The sequence below is a fragment of the Lissotriton helveticus genome, chromosome 2_1 (genome assembly GCF_964261635.1).
Source record: "Lissotriton helveticus chromosome 2_1, aLisHel1.1, whole genome shotgun sequence".
NCBI classification, from domain to species: Eukaryota; Metazoa; Chordata; class Amphibia; order Caudata; family Salamandridae; genus Lissotriton; species Lissotriton helveticus.
The window spans coordinates 244842149-244856009 of NC_136059.1; the positions used below are offsets into that span (position 1 = coordinate 244842149).

The 13861-nt window shown below is 46.7% G+C and overlaps 1 protein-coding gene across 1 annotated transcript in view; it reads right to left on the reverse strand.

The window, feature by feature from the left end:
- PSTPIP2 (proline-serine-threonine phosphatase interacting protein 2) overlaps positions 1 to 13861 on the reverse strand; it is a 275577-nt gene that overhangs the window by 105573 nt on the left and 156143 nt on the right. The window contains exon 3 of the mRNA XM_078674746.1: positions 6169 to 6246. Within this exon, the coding sequence (XP_078530872.1) occupies positions 6169 to 6246 (78 nt within the window). The remainder of the gene's footprint in view (positions 1 to 6168; positions 6247 to 13861) is intronic.

Consider the following 13861-nt stretch of genomic DNA (forward strand, 5'->3'; position numbering starts at 1 on the left):
ATTAAAACCTTTGTTTGTAATCAGAAATTGGGAATTGGAGGTCAGAAACCAGAGTCGCTGGCAGGCAAACCATAGGAGGTTGAAGGGGATGGTACTCCTCATGGTAATCCACCTGGTCCTCAAGCTCATGTTCATCATAGTCCGAGCTTTCGTGATATTTGACATGAAGTTCAGATGGGCTGGTAGCAGTCCTGAACATACTGCCGTCATCAGAGTCTTCCTCCTTCAGGAGGTGGGCAGATGGTAAAGGCTGGACTCTGCTTGGAGAAGTCAAGGCCGGTGTCAGCGTGCGTTTTGTCATTTTAAGGTGTACATAGGCACTTTGCAAGGTAGGTTCAGCTGTCGCCGACGAGCCCGTCGACGGAGTGGTCATCGACAGTGGGACGTCGACGGGTGTCACAGGTGGTATCGTCGACGGAGTCGTCGTCGACGGTTGTGGCGTCGACTGCGGTATCATCGTCGATGCTGTCGTCGACAATGGTCGCATCGATGATTTTGTCGTCGGTGGTATCTTCGTCGTCGTCAACGGAGCCTTCGTCGACAACGAAGTAGATGTCGACGAGGTAGTCTTCGTCGATGTGGGCGTGCTCGTCGACGGCGATCGTATGGAAGTCGACGGTTTTGACATCGACGACGATTTCTTTATTTTAATCGTCGACAAGATAGACCTGCCGGCCAGCGACGATGAAGTGGTCGACGTGGATAATGCAGAAGATGCCACAGAAGTAGATATGGTCGTCGTCGATGAGGTAATAGGCAAAGTCGACGAGGTAGAAACCGGTTTCTTGAAGGTTGGAACAGTCTCCTGAGGAGAAACCTTCGCCGGTAAAACCTTGGCATGCGCCTCTGAAGGCTTTTTATGCGTCTTCTTTTGAGGTGGCTGCGATGATGGACCTGGAGAGGCCATCCTACGTCTCTTTTGTGAGGAATGTGAAGTCCTGAAGGAACATTCACTCTCTTCAGAAGATACTGCTTGGTTTTTATCTTTTAGCCTCTGCAGCCAAATTAAGGGGCGTCCCTCCCTGTCCTTGAGGGTCTTTGTAGAAAAGATACGACATACCTTACAGTCCTTTGAAGAATGATCCGGGTAGAGGCAATAGAGACAGTCCTTGTGCTGGTCATCCACATGAAGTCTCTTTTTACCACATGAAGCACAGGACCTAAAAAGTCCTTTTTTAGGAGTATCAGCCATAGGTAACCCGAAAACTTCACACAGATGAAGGTATTTTGAAGAAAAAATTACTGGAAATCCAGAAACTAAGGAAAGCTGAGCAGAGCTCAGTGGCGACTCCATTAGCACGACGTGCGGTAAAAAATCAGAGAGACTAGAGCTCCTTCCAGGAAGGTTCCAGAGGGTGGTGATAGCTGATAGATAAATACATATTAAAGAAATGTAACTTCGTAGAAAGAAAATACATGTTTGTCCTTTAATGTTTGCAACAAAGTTTAGAACACTGCTGTGCAAAATGCAGACTTTTGAGCAACTGAATTTGGTGCCGAGTGTGCAGGGGGCAAAGGTACAAGAGCAGGGACCAAACAATGTGTTTCTTTTTTTTAGAATTGGCATAGAAATTCCAGTACAATTTTTCTCACCTTAAATCTGAATTAAGTTTATTAAAAAACCGAAGCTTTCATTTGGCTTTGAAGCAAAGAAAGGTTACGTGGTTCGGTACATGGTGAAGCATCAAGGAGGTCAGAGGGCGGGTCTTCCAGGTCAGCAGAGGCAGACTAGTATATAGGTCCAGGAATGGCGCCTAACAGGCCTGGCAGCACTTCTCATTGCGTCACTTGTCCGCTTTTGTGCTAGTTCATTCAGTGACCTTTACCCCACATCTTTTTTGTTCCTCCTGGTTGGTTCTCTCAGATGTTACCTCAGGTTGCATTGTATTACTGGAAATCCAGAAACTAAGGAAAGCTGAGCAGAGCTCAGTGGAGACTCCCTTAGCACGACGTGCGGTAAAAAATCAGAGGGACTAGAGCTCCTTCCAGGAAGGTTCCAGAGGGTGGTGATAGCTGATTGGCTCTTCGCCAAAGTTTGGTCCTTTTCACAAAAGGACATGGATATGTTACTAATGAGAGGCCTCTGGTCCATTACTATGTATATATGTCTATGAGACATTACTTTATTTATGTACCGGGGACTCCCATCCCGACGACGGAGAATGATTCAGGCATGTGAATCTATGAAGGATACCCTAATACTGGATAACTAAGATGTAATAACTATGGAGAGATTTACAAAGTTGTTTCTTAAACTAGACCCTCAAAAGCATTCTTTCATTTCTCACATACTACCGTCTCAATGGTAGCTGTACATAATATACAGAGACTACTACGGCATCATGGGTAAGTACAATTTACAGCAGATGAACCTGAATCCCTCAATATCTATACTTTTTAGAAAGGTAGCGTGAATCTAGATTTGACTGGCCTCACTTTACTAAAGAAAAATGAGACCATGTTAAATCTCAACATTGAAACAGAAGGCTGTTAAAAATGCTATGGTTTACCTGGTTGTAGTATGCAACCTAGCCTAATGTTGTGACATGTCTGGAATCTCCATCGTTGTGTTCATTGTGGTAGGTCAAAGCGATACATCAGTATTATATTTTTGACATACGCTTAAGCAATCAGTGTGCATTAATACAAGGCATTATGGGCATTAAAACCATACTGCATTTTCCAATATACATATTTTTCAGAAACGCAAGAGGCTGAACTCCACCTGTCAAATAAATCAGTTGTAAAAGGCATTTTATTTAATCGAGTTATTTGTGGCTGCACGTTTGAGCGTAGCAGCAGTGTGTGCCATAAGCACTTTATACCAGTAAAAACAAATTAGTGGGGCCCGAATATAAATTTCATGTGAAGAATAAATACTTATTTGAGACCACGATTTAAATTTAAGGGTGACATCTGTTTGTGTCAAGTTGAACGACAAGACTTACAAAGAGATACAATACTGAGCTTGTAGGGAAGTCCTTTTCCATTTTTCTTCTGCTGGTTCATAAAGTGTAAGGGAAATCTACAGAGCATACATTTACATACCATCAAACTAAATGTACCTCATTTACATACCCAGCAGTGACCCTGAACACATGTCTTGGCCCGCACTCTCAAGAATCTGCTTTGGGCATTCATGGTCACGACAATATCGAAGACCAATAAATACATAGTTACAATCAAATAATACCGATGAATCTTGGCAGGCAGAGGAGCAGGCCAGAGTAGTGACAGATTTGATATGTGGTAAGTAAGGCAGCTTAAAGAGTGACTACATGCCATATGCTGTTCGTAGCAGACACATGACTTTCTGAGACGACATGCCAAGAAAGAGGCTGTCACTAATAAAAGGGTTTCCCGATGTTGCAAAACGTCAAAAGCATCGGTACACTTGACTCATCGTAAGAGATGGCAGTGTGAGAGGGTGTGACAAGCAGGACAACGAGGCATGCAAAAAGATGTTTCCTCTATTACAATATGCTGTCAGAAAGATCACACAACAGGGAGTAGCTTTAGGGACAATAAAAGCGAAAAGTCAAATAGACATCACAGTTTAGTACACAGAAAAAAGTAGCAGTGGGTCAAGTGAATGAGTTAGCTCCGATTAAATGTCTGAAAACAAAAGGACGCCCCAACAAAGAAGATAAGTAAAGTGACACTATCCCAAAGTGAGTATCTTTCCTGTGTTGAAAAATACCCATCAGTTGTCGATCCTCATCATTTGGGTTCCTTCACACCGGGAAGGTAAGTGTTCTTAGAAAAGTTCACCGTAGACAACGCAAGTTTATGTCTAAACAGTGGAACCCAACATGTGAACAATTTTTTAAACATAAATACATATTAAAAAATGGAACTTCACAGAAATAAAACAAATGTCTATTGTCCTGCCTGACTGGTCAGGCAGGACTATATCTGGCAGGAGGGTAAATAGGTGATTTGTAATAAATGTTGCCAATATTTTATTATCGATGTTAATCATCAATAGCGGTCAGTAGGAGTCACAGCTGTCAGCCAGCTTTCCGGGCTTCTATACAGTAACAATGACTACTTTGCGCAAGGAGAGTGACAATGTGCCCCTGATAAGGATTCTTAGTACATTGCCAATATGTGTAGGGCAAAGAGCGATGTATATTCCTTATAGAAGGATGCGGTGAGGCCATCCTGTCTGGGTGCTTTGTCACCAGGCAGACTTTGAATGACTTGAGTTATGTACTCCACCATGAGAGGGGCATCAAGGAATTGGCAGGGCGTCTTCTCCAGTCATAGGGGTTGAATTGCGCCAAAGAGTGCATTGAAGGCGTCAGCATCTGGGGGCGATTTTCTGCAAGAGATCTGTGTCATACCTGTATATCTCGTCCAGTCTCATGTGAGTGGAGTCTTGTTTGTCTCTGACCTTTGTGGTGTGGTGTCTGGCCCAGAGCTTACGGAGAAGTACCGCTAGTGTCTTCCCGGACCTTTCTCCCTCTCCACAGTGTTTGGCAGTGACCTCTCTATCTAAATAGTGTGTTTCCCTGACTGACACCTCATGATCTTCCATAAAAAAATTCTAATCCCTGCCAGCATCCTGAGATCTCCAGCCTCAAAGTAAAGGAGTTCTAATTTGCGAATGTTGGTTTCCATTTGGGTCAAGGAAGAATGCAGTGTCTTTAGTATTCCTGCATGTTTGGCAATGCTGGCGCCACGAATGACTGCCTTGAATGCCTCCCACAACGTGGATAGGGAGTGCACGAGCACTCATTCCGAGTGAAATATTCATGTATTTCTGTGCGGATCTCATTACCAATGACAGGAGTTTGACTGTGCACGTGTACATCTGCCTAAAATGTAGTTCATTTTGGTGTTTGAGCTTGTCGGGCAATCTCTTCTTTGATTTCATGTTTTTTAAATTTATTTATGCAAGAGTAATTTATTATTTTTTTTAACATATTTAGAGAATGCGACAGAGCAAGGATTAACTACTTGCGTGGTACAAACATTCAACGCTTTTCAAAATCTGTGAACTGTAGTGACTGTACATTTAAATAATTTGAGCTTGCAAAAAGACTGTTACCCTTATTTTATTTGACTGATTATTTGCTATTTTGGTACTTTTTCATAGAGTTTTATAAGATTAGGCTAATCTGAGTTTTTTTTAAACTTTATATTTTTTGCATAATAATTGTGGTATGTACTTTATGTTGTTACAATGGTTTTAAATATTCACACAATAACATGTATTTCATATTCATTCAAATTCAGTCATATGCATGGCACCTTTAGACTTTGAGATGTTTATGGTTTAATATTATTAAACTTTTAATGTCTAATGCATGTTTGCAGAAAATAAAGTCAAAATATTGCTTTGCTGTGTCTTGTTTCTTTTCTTTTTCGTTCACGGTCCCATTCAGTGCACTTTTGCCTGACAGTCCCATCTGTATTATCTCTTGTAAAAAAGCTACTTTTTCATTTTATTTAAGTTGTTTAGTACAAAGAATTTCAAGGAGTATCAACCGCAAAGGCACACATGATCAATGTTAATCGCTTTGCTCCGGTGACCGATTTACTTAAGAAGATTCCGGAAATGCACCTGTATAAATACTGACTGACTGCATCCTTATTTATTAAAAGTTTATTCAGTCGTTGACCATAAAAGTACATATGTAAATATTACACAGCAGGGGTTTTAAAATACATAGATAAAAATGTAGATCTTCGTGCAATTAAAACACAGCAATTCATAAATACAAGCTTGATCATCCTATATCACAATTTATAAATTTAGCATATTGTTGCCTACAGTTCAATTCATAATGAAATAGTTACAGATTACAACCAGCCATTTGAATGATTATATAAGGATAGGGATAGGGGAGGCTATTTGCATTTAGAATGGGGTATAATCGGTGGGCCTTAAGGATGGTCAATGTCATAGAAAGAAGATCATCACAGCACTTGGTTTCTTCACCAACTTGGTCCAGGGATCTCAATGATGGATCCGGGCTGGTGTCAATGCCTTCCTACTAATTCCCCCAGGAGTGACTCAGAAACTTCGCGATTGGACACACGAATAAAGATCTTCAGATTTCAGTTTGCGCAGGGCCACTGCATCATTCAAGTATCAGTCTTCTGAAACTGACCTAAGTATACACATTTAGAGAAGAAATGTAATGCCAAAAAAGAACTTACTTAAACTCACTTTGTCCACAAGGCTTCTTTTTTGTTAGGTTCACCAAGTCCTTGCCGTATTTCTCTTCGATGACTGCCCTGTTGGAAGTAAAGGCCCAAGTTATTGTATGACATCCTGTCAATACCTGCGCCCTTGTTCAAAAGCACACATCACCTGCTGAGGTACTACCATATTCAGTTCAGTCATAGCGTGATCTGTTAACATACTGTGGAGTTTATTTTGTTCAAAATATTTTATTGACATATAAATTAATACAACCAACTGTCAAAAATATTACGGATGTTAATATCACATTTTAAGATAGCAAGTGTAATAAAATATACATATTCGGTGTAATATGATGAGGTAAAAGATAAATGTATATAAATGAATTATGTCATGTATATAAATAAATGAATGTAAACAAAATAGTTTATCATTTTGTTCGAACATATTTTGAAATATATAACAATCAAAAGGTTTCCAAACAAATTCATGTTTATGCAATGGTTAAGTGGGATTAATAGTGGACAATCTATCACCCAATCTTGTAAAAGTAATCCACACCCACCAACTACGGACAGATAGTGAAATGTTATCCTACTGTGCAGTTTATAAGTGCAGCGAATAGAGCAGCATTTACTGTGCCACTTTGATTTTCAACTAACAGAGCTAGGCCCGCTTTGGCACACAGGTAACAGAGTCACTTTAAAGTACAATAGAATGTTCAAAGCTGTGGAATTATAGCTGTGTAAGTATGACATTTCCTACCTAGCGTGCACTCTGACGTACCCCAATAAGCAAGACATCGGGCATGAGGGTTAATGCAAGTGTATTGGGAGAGTAGAGGGTTAGTCTGCATACAAACCAAACTTTAGCAACACACTAGAAGGAGATTCAGAGCCAAACACGTGATTTTTCCATTTAACTTGAGTTGGTTCAAAGAACGTTTTGAGCAGAAGAAGGATTAAATAACCATCTGTAGATCACAAAAGTGGCTTCCATTTAAATCGAGAGTATTTGCATGCATGGGGTGTTAGGTGTGCCAGTGGAAGAAAGAAAGGAAGATACTCCTAAATGTAACATCAGTCTTGGTGTAACCAATGTGGAACTTCAGGCCACATTATAAAAAACATGGCACTCAGTCAGAGTGCAGCACAACTGACAACAGAGCCTGAAATTCCAGTATAGTCATTACCATGGCTCTCATGATGCATACATCTGCCAACCAGCACCACGCACCTTGAGACATCCACAGAGCTCTCCAAATGCACCTCGTCTATGACCACAATCAAGCAACAATATCCCCATAATATACTATGAACAGGGCCCTCATTATGCACCAGTCACTAGACTTACATCATGCACTGATATACTATTTATTTACTAGTGCTCCAATCCACAAAGCTCTCATAATGCAGCTCTTCTATGACCAACAACAAGCAATGATATCTCAGTACTGAGACATGCTCAGAGCCCTCCTGATGCACCACTGCTCAGATATGCACCATGCACTGATATACTGGTACTCTCTTTCACAGGGCGCCTTTCTGCACCTCTGTTCTACTACGTAAGCTCTCTTAAAGCACCTCTAACCTGATTTGCAGAATGCACCGGTATACCAGCACTGAGATTTCAGTAGTGAAAACGGTAGAGTTGCCACAAAGCTACTCGGCTGTGACTTATAGAATGAGCTGAAATTTCAGAAGAGAGATATTCAGAACACATTTACAAATGAATTAGGCTCAATGAGTTTCAGTAGGAAATGGAAGCAAATGCTTCCTTGTGGACAGTTATTTTAAGTTACCGTGCCCCCTGCAGAGATCTACTCAACCTGCAGATTACCAACATCTTGAAAGGGTGAACACCCCTTACTGCTCTTTAAAATAGGAAAAATGAGGACCTGTGGGGTAAAATTGGGTTATCAGCTGCTGAAGGGTGTTTGAGCAGGCGCCCCCCGTAACTAGAGGAGGGGCCCCTTAGTTGCGCCATAACATAAACATAACATAACAGGTGTATTTGTAAAGCGCACGATTACCCGTAGGTGTCCTGGTGCTGAATAACAGATGTTTATTGTTACCCAACTCAATGGTACTCAAGTAGTGAATGGTGAAGTAGTGTGGCTCACTGGTTAGAGGCGGCAGACCCGAGAGCAGAGGACGGCCCGGGACCAGGGTTCGATTCCCGGCGCGGCAGGTTTCTGGACCAGGGTCAGCGGACTCGATAATTATCTCGCCTCGGTGCCCACTCTGATCAGCGTTCACACTCGGCAACTCTGGGCATTAGCTTGCCTCATCTTCACTAACGGCCCCACCAGACCGCCGGGGATGCCTGGTCTCACCCTGGAGATACCCATTAAGGGACCATCTCTCAGGGAAGCCAGGAAGGGTTTCGCAGCGGTTGAAGCGCCTTGGGACCCTACGGGTAAGTAGTGCGCTATATAAATGCCTATACATTTACATTTACATACATTTACATTTTATCGACCTGAGATGGGAAACATCCTTTACGACGCAACTTTTACCACGCAGTGCCTTTACAACGCAGGTTTTTCAACGCAAGTCGTTACAACGAATTGCGCTGGGGGGCGCTCTAGGATAGGTAATAGTTTAATTTACTATCCAACACCTTCCCTACTATCCACGGGGACTGGAGTTGGAATGGTAAATTAAACTATTCACTATCCAGCGCCCCCAACGCAAGTCGTTGTAACGACTTGCGTTGAAAAACCTGCGTTGTAAAGGCATGCGTAGTAAAAGCATGCGCTGTAACAACGTACATCCCCTGAGATGGATGAAAGGCTGAGTGGACCCGCCGGGATATGAACCTGTGACCATGAGGTCGAACACAGGCCCCTGCAGTGGCTGCTTTAGTCCACTGAGCCACCAGATCCGGCTAAACTGGTCTGGCACAGGAAGTGGTGACGGAGGGTCATCCGGTGACGTCATCAGGAGGCGCAACAAATCCTCTGGACTATTAAAGCCTGCCTGCCAAGGAGAGATTCCTCCTTGTCCTTCTGCATCACGCCTGCTCTGCTGTGGACCAGGATCAGCTGTTTCTGCCAAGAGTATTTATGTATAGCATTGTTGGCCCAGGTAATTTTTCACATGACTTTGGGATGATTCCTGATGATGCCCCTGCTTGATGACCAAAGTGACAAGGGATACTGTCAGATGTTTCTGGGGCCTATGGCAGACTCGAGACAGTGTTGTCCAGGGCAAGGGTGAGAGCGCCAGTCAGCTTCTCACCATGTGGCGATGTCCTTGGCAGATTATAATGGGGTGTACACAAGAGGGTGCTGACCTGTTGGATGACCTGTTGGTGGTCCATGGACTCTCCTGCTCTACCCCTCGATGCCAGGTTTTGGAACTTTGGGGATTACACCAGTGTTCAGACCCGGTGGGCCGATGCGCTATGCGGTGCCCTGTTTTAGGTTTATGGTTCTTCTGTGGGATTGGAGGAGATGGAGATGTGGTGAAGTTGTCCCAATGATTTTCCTGTAAATTCCCTTTAGGAAGGGTGCATGAATGCCTTGGGTGGAACCTGGGGAGGGGGCTCCTGCCAGGTGGGGCCTGCTGGCAAACTGCGCACCGCGGATCTCATGGCAATGTGTGCTGGGCGTTCTTGGAATGTGGAATATGATATTTGACCTGTGCATCTTCCATCTTGCTTTTGATATCTATGAAATGAATGTTTTATTGGTGTATATCTGTCCATTAACTGGCTTGGCTTACAAGCAATTTTAAATGTTCCGAGGAATAAAAAAGGATATGCCGTGGAAACCACAAACTGGCTCTAATCTCTGTTCTTGAGCATGGCAGTGAGAGAATATGTGAGGTGAGTAGTACGTGTGCGCCTACTATGAGCAGGCGCCCCCCGCAACTAGAGGAGGGGCGCCCTTAGTTGCGCTACGAGAGGGAGCCTTGGTTTGGCACAGGAAGTGGTGATGGAGGGTCATCGGGTGATGTCATCAGGAGGCGCAACGAAGCCTCTGGACTATTAAAGCCTGCCTGCCACGGAGAGCTTCCTCCTTGTCCCTCTGCATCATACCTGCTCTGCACCAGGTTCAGCTGTCGCACGTCAACCACCCACCCACCCCTGAGCTGGCGGTGTCATAAGGTGCGCGGCAAATGCAGCACAAAATGATACAAGTCATATAAGGATAACACCAGTGGTGGGGGCCTCAGCCCCAGCTGTTGAAACCCCTGAGGCTTGGCAGAGTAACAGGGTGATCCAAACGACTCTGGGACAAAAAGCAACACCAAGAAAGAGCGCATGGGGGATTCATGGCAATACCCAGGGAATCCTTGCAACACGGACCGGAAAGAAAGCGACTCTGCAGTTTTATTCCCAAGGGCAATTTTAATCTTGAGCAACTAGAGGCGTGCCTGGTAATGCCTCAGTCTGGATGCGAGTTCTTTTCCTGAACTATGGGGTCAAACTATGAAGTTCAGCTATGGGATGAGCCCTCAAAGGTTAGGCACCAGATGATGTGCATTCCTGGCCCTCATTGGCTCATGGTCTGTGACTGCCGGCCACCTCCCGCCATAACATGCAGAACACCGTTACATATTCAAACTTCTAACAAAGAATTTTCTTTGGAAGACGGGGAGCCTCGAGCCCGAGACTCTCCGGCCGTATTTATTAAAATATGAAACAAAATTAAAAAATGATAAAATCAACATTTACATAATTATTAAAATGCAAAAACTTCAGAACATTAGATTTACATCCATTTTGACAGGTATGATGGGCTAACCTTAACAAATCTCTAAACAGTGGCGGTGCGTCCATTGGGGGCGTTGGGGCGTTGCCCCACTAGCCATGGACGACCGCACTGTCTGCCAATACATGCATTTAAGGGTTTTATAAAAGGCATCTGTCTGATTAAATATCTGAGCGCACTGTGCGCTACCGGCCGGGACTAGCCTGACAGAATCGGGCATCGTATATGGAAGTGGGCCGTGGTGGGTGGGGGCGGGGCTGCGGCAGAGTGACAGGCAGAGCAGTGTGTCGGAGAGAGTGAGACTAGTACTAGTACGCATGTGGAATCAATCAATCAATCAATCAATCAAAGCATTTGTAAAGCGCGCTACTCACCCGGAGGGTCTCAAGGCGCTTGGGGAGGGGGGGTCCGCTACTGCTCGAACAGCCAGGTCTTGAGCTGCTTCCTGAAGGCGAGGTGGTCCTGGGTCAGGCGGAGGTGGGTCGGGAGGGAGTTCCAGGTCTTGGCGGCGAGGTAGGAGAAGGACCTTCCCCCTGTGGTGACTCTTCGGATGCGGGGGACGGCGGCGAGAGCGTGGCCGGTCGATCGGAGCTGGCGTTTGGGAGCGTAGAAATTGAGGCGGCTGTTGAGGTATCCTGGTCCTTGGTTGTGCAGGGCTTTGTGTGCGTGGGTGAGGAGACGGAAGGTGATTCTCTTGTTGACCGGGAGCCAGTGCAGGTCTCGCAGGTGTCCGGAGATGTGGTTGCGACGGGGGATGTCCAGGATGAGCCTTGCTGAGGCGTTCTGGATCCGCTGGAGTCTCTTCTGGAGTTTGGCGGTGGTTCCGGCGTAGAGGGCGTTGCCGTAGTCCAGTCGGCTGGTGACGAGGGCCTGGGTGACCGTCTTCCTGGTCTCGGTGGGGATCCACCGGAAGATCTTGCGTAGCATGCGTAGGATGTTGAAGCATGACGAGGAGACGGCCTTGACTTGTCTGGTCATGGAGAGGGATGAGTCCAGGATGAAGCCCAGGTTGCGTGCGTGGTCTGTTGGTTTGGGTGCGCTGCCCAGGGCGGGGGGCCACCAGGAGTCGTCCCAGGCGGAGGGTGAGGATCCCAGGATGAGGACTTCCGTCTTGTCCGAGTTCAGTTTCATGCGGCTGTTCTTCATCCATTCGGCTACCTCCTTCATCCCTTCGTGTAGGTTGGCTCTGGCGGTGGCGGGGTCGTTGGTGAGGGAGAGGATCAGCTGGGTGTCGTCGGCGTAGGAGATGATGTTGAGGTTGTGCTGTCGTGCGATGGCTGCGAGGGGACTCATGTAGACGTTGAAGAGGGTTGGGCTGAGCGAGGAGCCTTGAGGAACGCCGCAGATGACTTCGGTGGCTTCTGATCTGAACGGTGGGAGGCGGACTCTCTGTGTCCTTCCGTCGAGGAAGGAGATGGTCCACTGCAGCGCCTTCTCCCGGATTCCGACGTTGCTGAGGCGCTGTACTAGGGTACGGTGGCAGACGGTGTCGAAGGCCGCGGAGAGGTCTAGGAGGATGAGGGCCGCTGTTTCTCCGTTGTCGAGCAGGGCTCGGTTGTCATCGGTGGCTGCGATCAGGGCGGTCTCGGTGCTGTGGTTGGTCCTGAAGCCAGACTGCGAGAGGTCGAGGGATCCGTTCGTCTCGAGGAAGGCGGCCAGCTGCTTGTTGACGGTCTTCTCGATGACTTTTGCGGGGAACGGGAGCAGCGAGATGGGTCGGTAGTTCTTGAGGTCGGAGGGGTCGGCTGATGGCTTCTTTAGTAGGGCGCTGAGTTCGGCGTGCTTCCAGCTCTCCGGGAAGGTAGCGGTGTCGAAGGAGGTGTTGATGATGTCCCGCAGGTGGGGTGCGATGACAGCGTCGGCCTTGTTGAAGACGTGGTGAGGGCAGGGGTCTGTCGGAGATCCGGAGTGGATGGTGTTCATCGTGCGCATGGTGTCTTTGGTGCTGATCGGGGTCCAGGCGCGGAGGGTGGTGGTGGGGGGCGGTGGTTCGGTCGTGGCGAGCGTCGGTTGAGTGCTGAAGCTGTTGTGTATGTCTGTGATCTTGTCGTGGAAGTATGAGGCGAGGGAGTTGCAGAGGTCTTGCGAAGGGGTGATGTCGTTGTTTCCGGCGTTGGGGTTGGAGAGCTCTTTGACGATGTTGAAGAGTTCCTTGCTGTTGTGTGCGTTGTTGTCCAGTCGTTCCTTGAATGCAGTTTTCTTGGCGGTGTGGATCAGTTGGTGGTGTTTTCGGGTGGCGAGCTTGAGGGTAGTCATGTTGTCCGATGTTGGTTCTCTGCGCCAGGCTTTCGCAAGGGCTCTGCAGTTCTTCTTCGAGTTCTTGAGTTCGTCGGTGAACCATGGGGCTTTTTTGCTGCCGGGTCTGTTAGGCGGGGTCCTCAGAGGGGCGAGGTCGTCTGCGCAGTAGCTGATCCACCTCGTGAGGTTGGTGGCCGCTTGGCTGGGGTTCGCTGCGCTGGCGGGTGGGTTCCTGCTCAGGGAAGTTGCGAGTTGATCGGCTGTGATCTTGTTCCAGCTTCTGCGTGCAACCTGTTGCTGGTGGTGGTGGATCGTGGTGCTTTTGAAGCTGAAGTGGACGCAGCTGTGGTCCGTCCAATGGAGTCCGGTGGCATGGCTGAAGGCGATGTCCTTGCTGGAGGAGAAGACGGGGTCGAGAGTGTGTCCGGCGTAGTGGGTGGGGGTGGTCACCAGTTGCTTGAGTCCGAGGTTGGCGAGGTTGTCCAGCAGGGTGGTGGTGTTGCGGTCGTTGTTGTTCTCCAGGTGGAAGTTGAGGTCCCCGAGGAGGATGTAGTCAGCGGAGGGGAGGGCATGCGGGCTGACGAAGTCGGCGATGTCCTCGCTGAATTGTGTGCGTGGTCCCGGGGGTCTGTAGATGAGGGTGCCTCTGAGGGTGGTCCTGGGGTTGATGTGGATCTGGAAGTTGTGGAAAAGTAAATTTTGCCATGTTGTATGTCAAGTCAAGTCAAGTCAATAAATTTATATAGCGC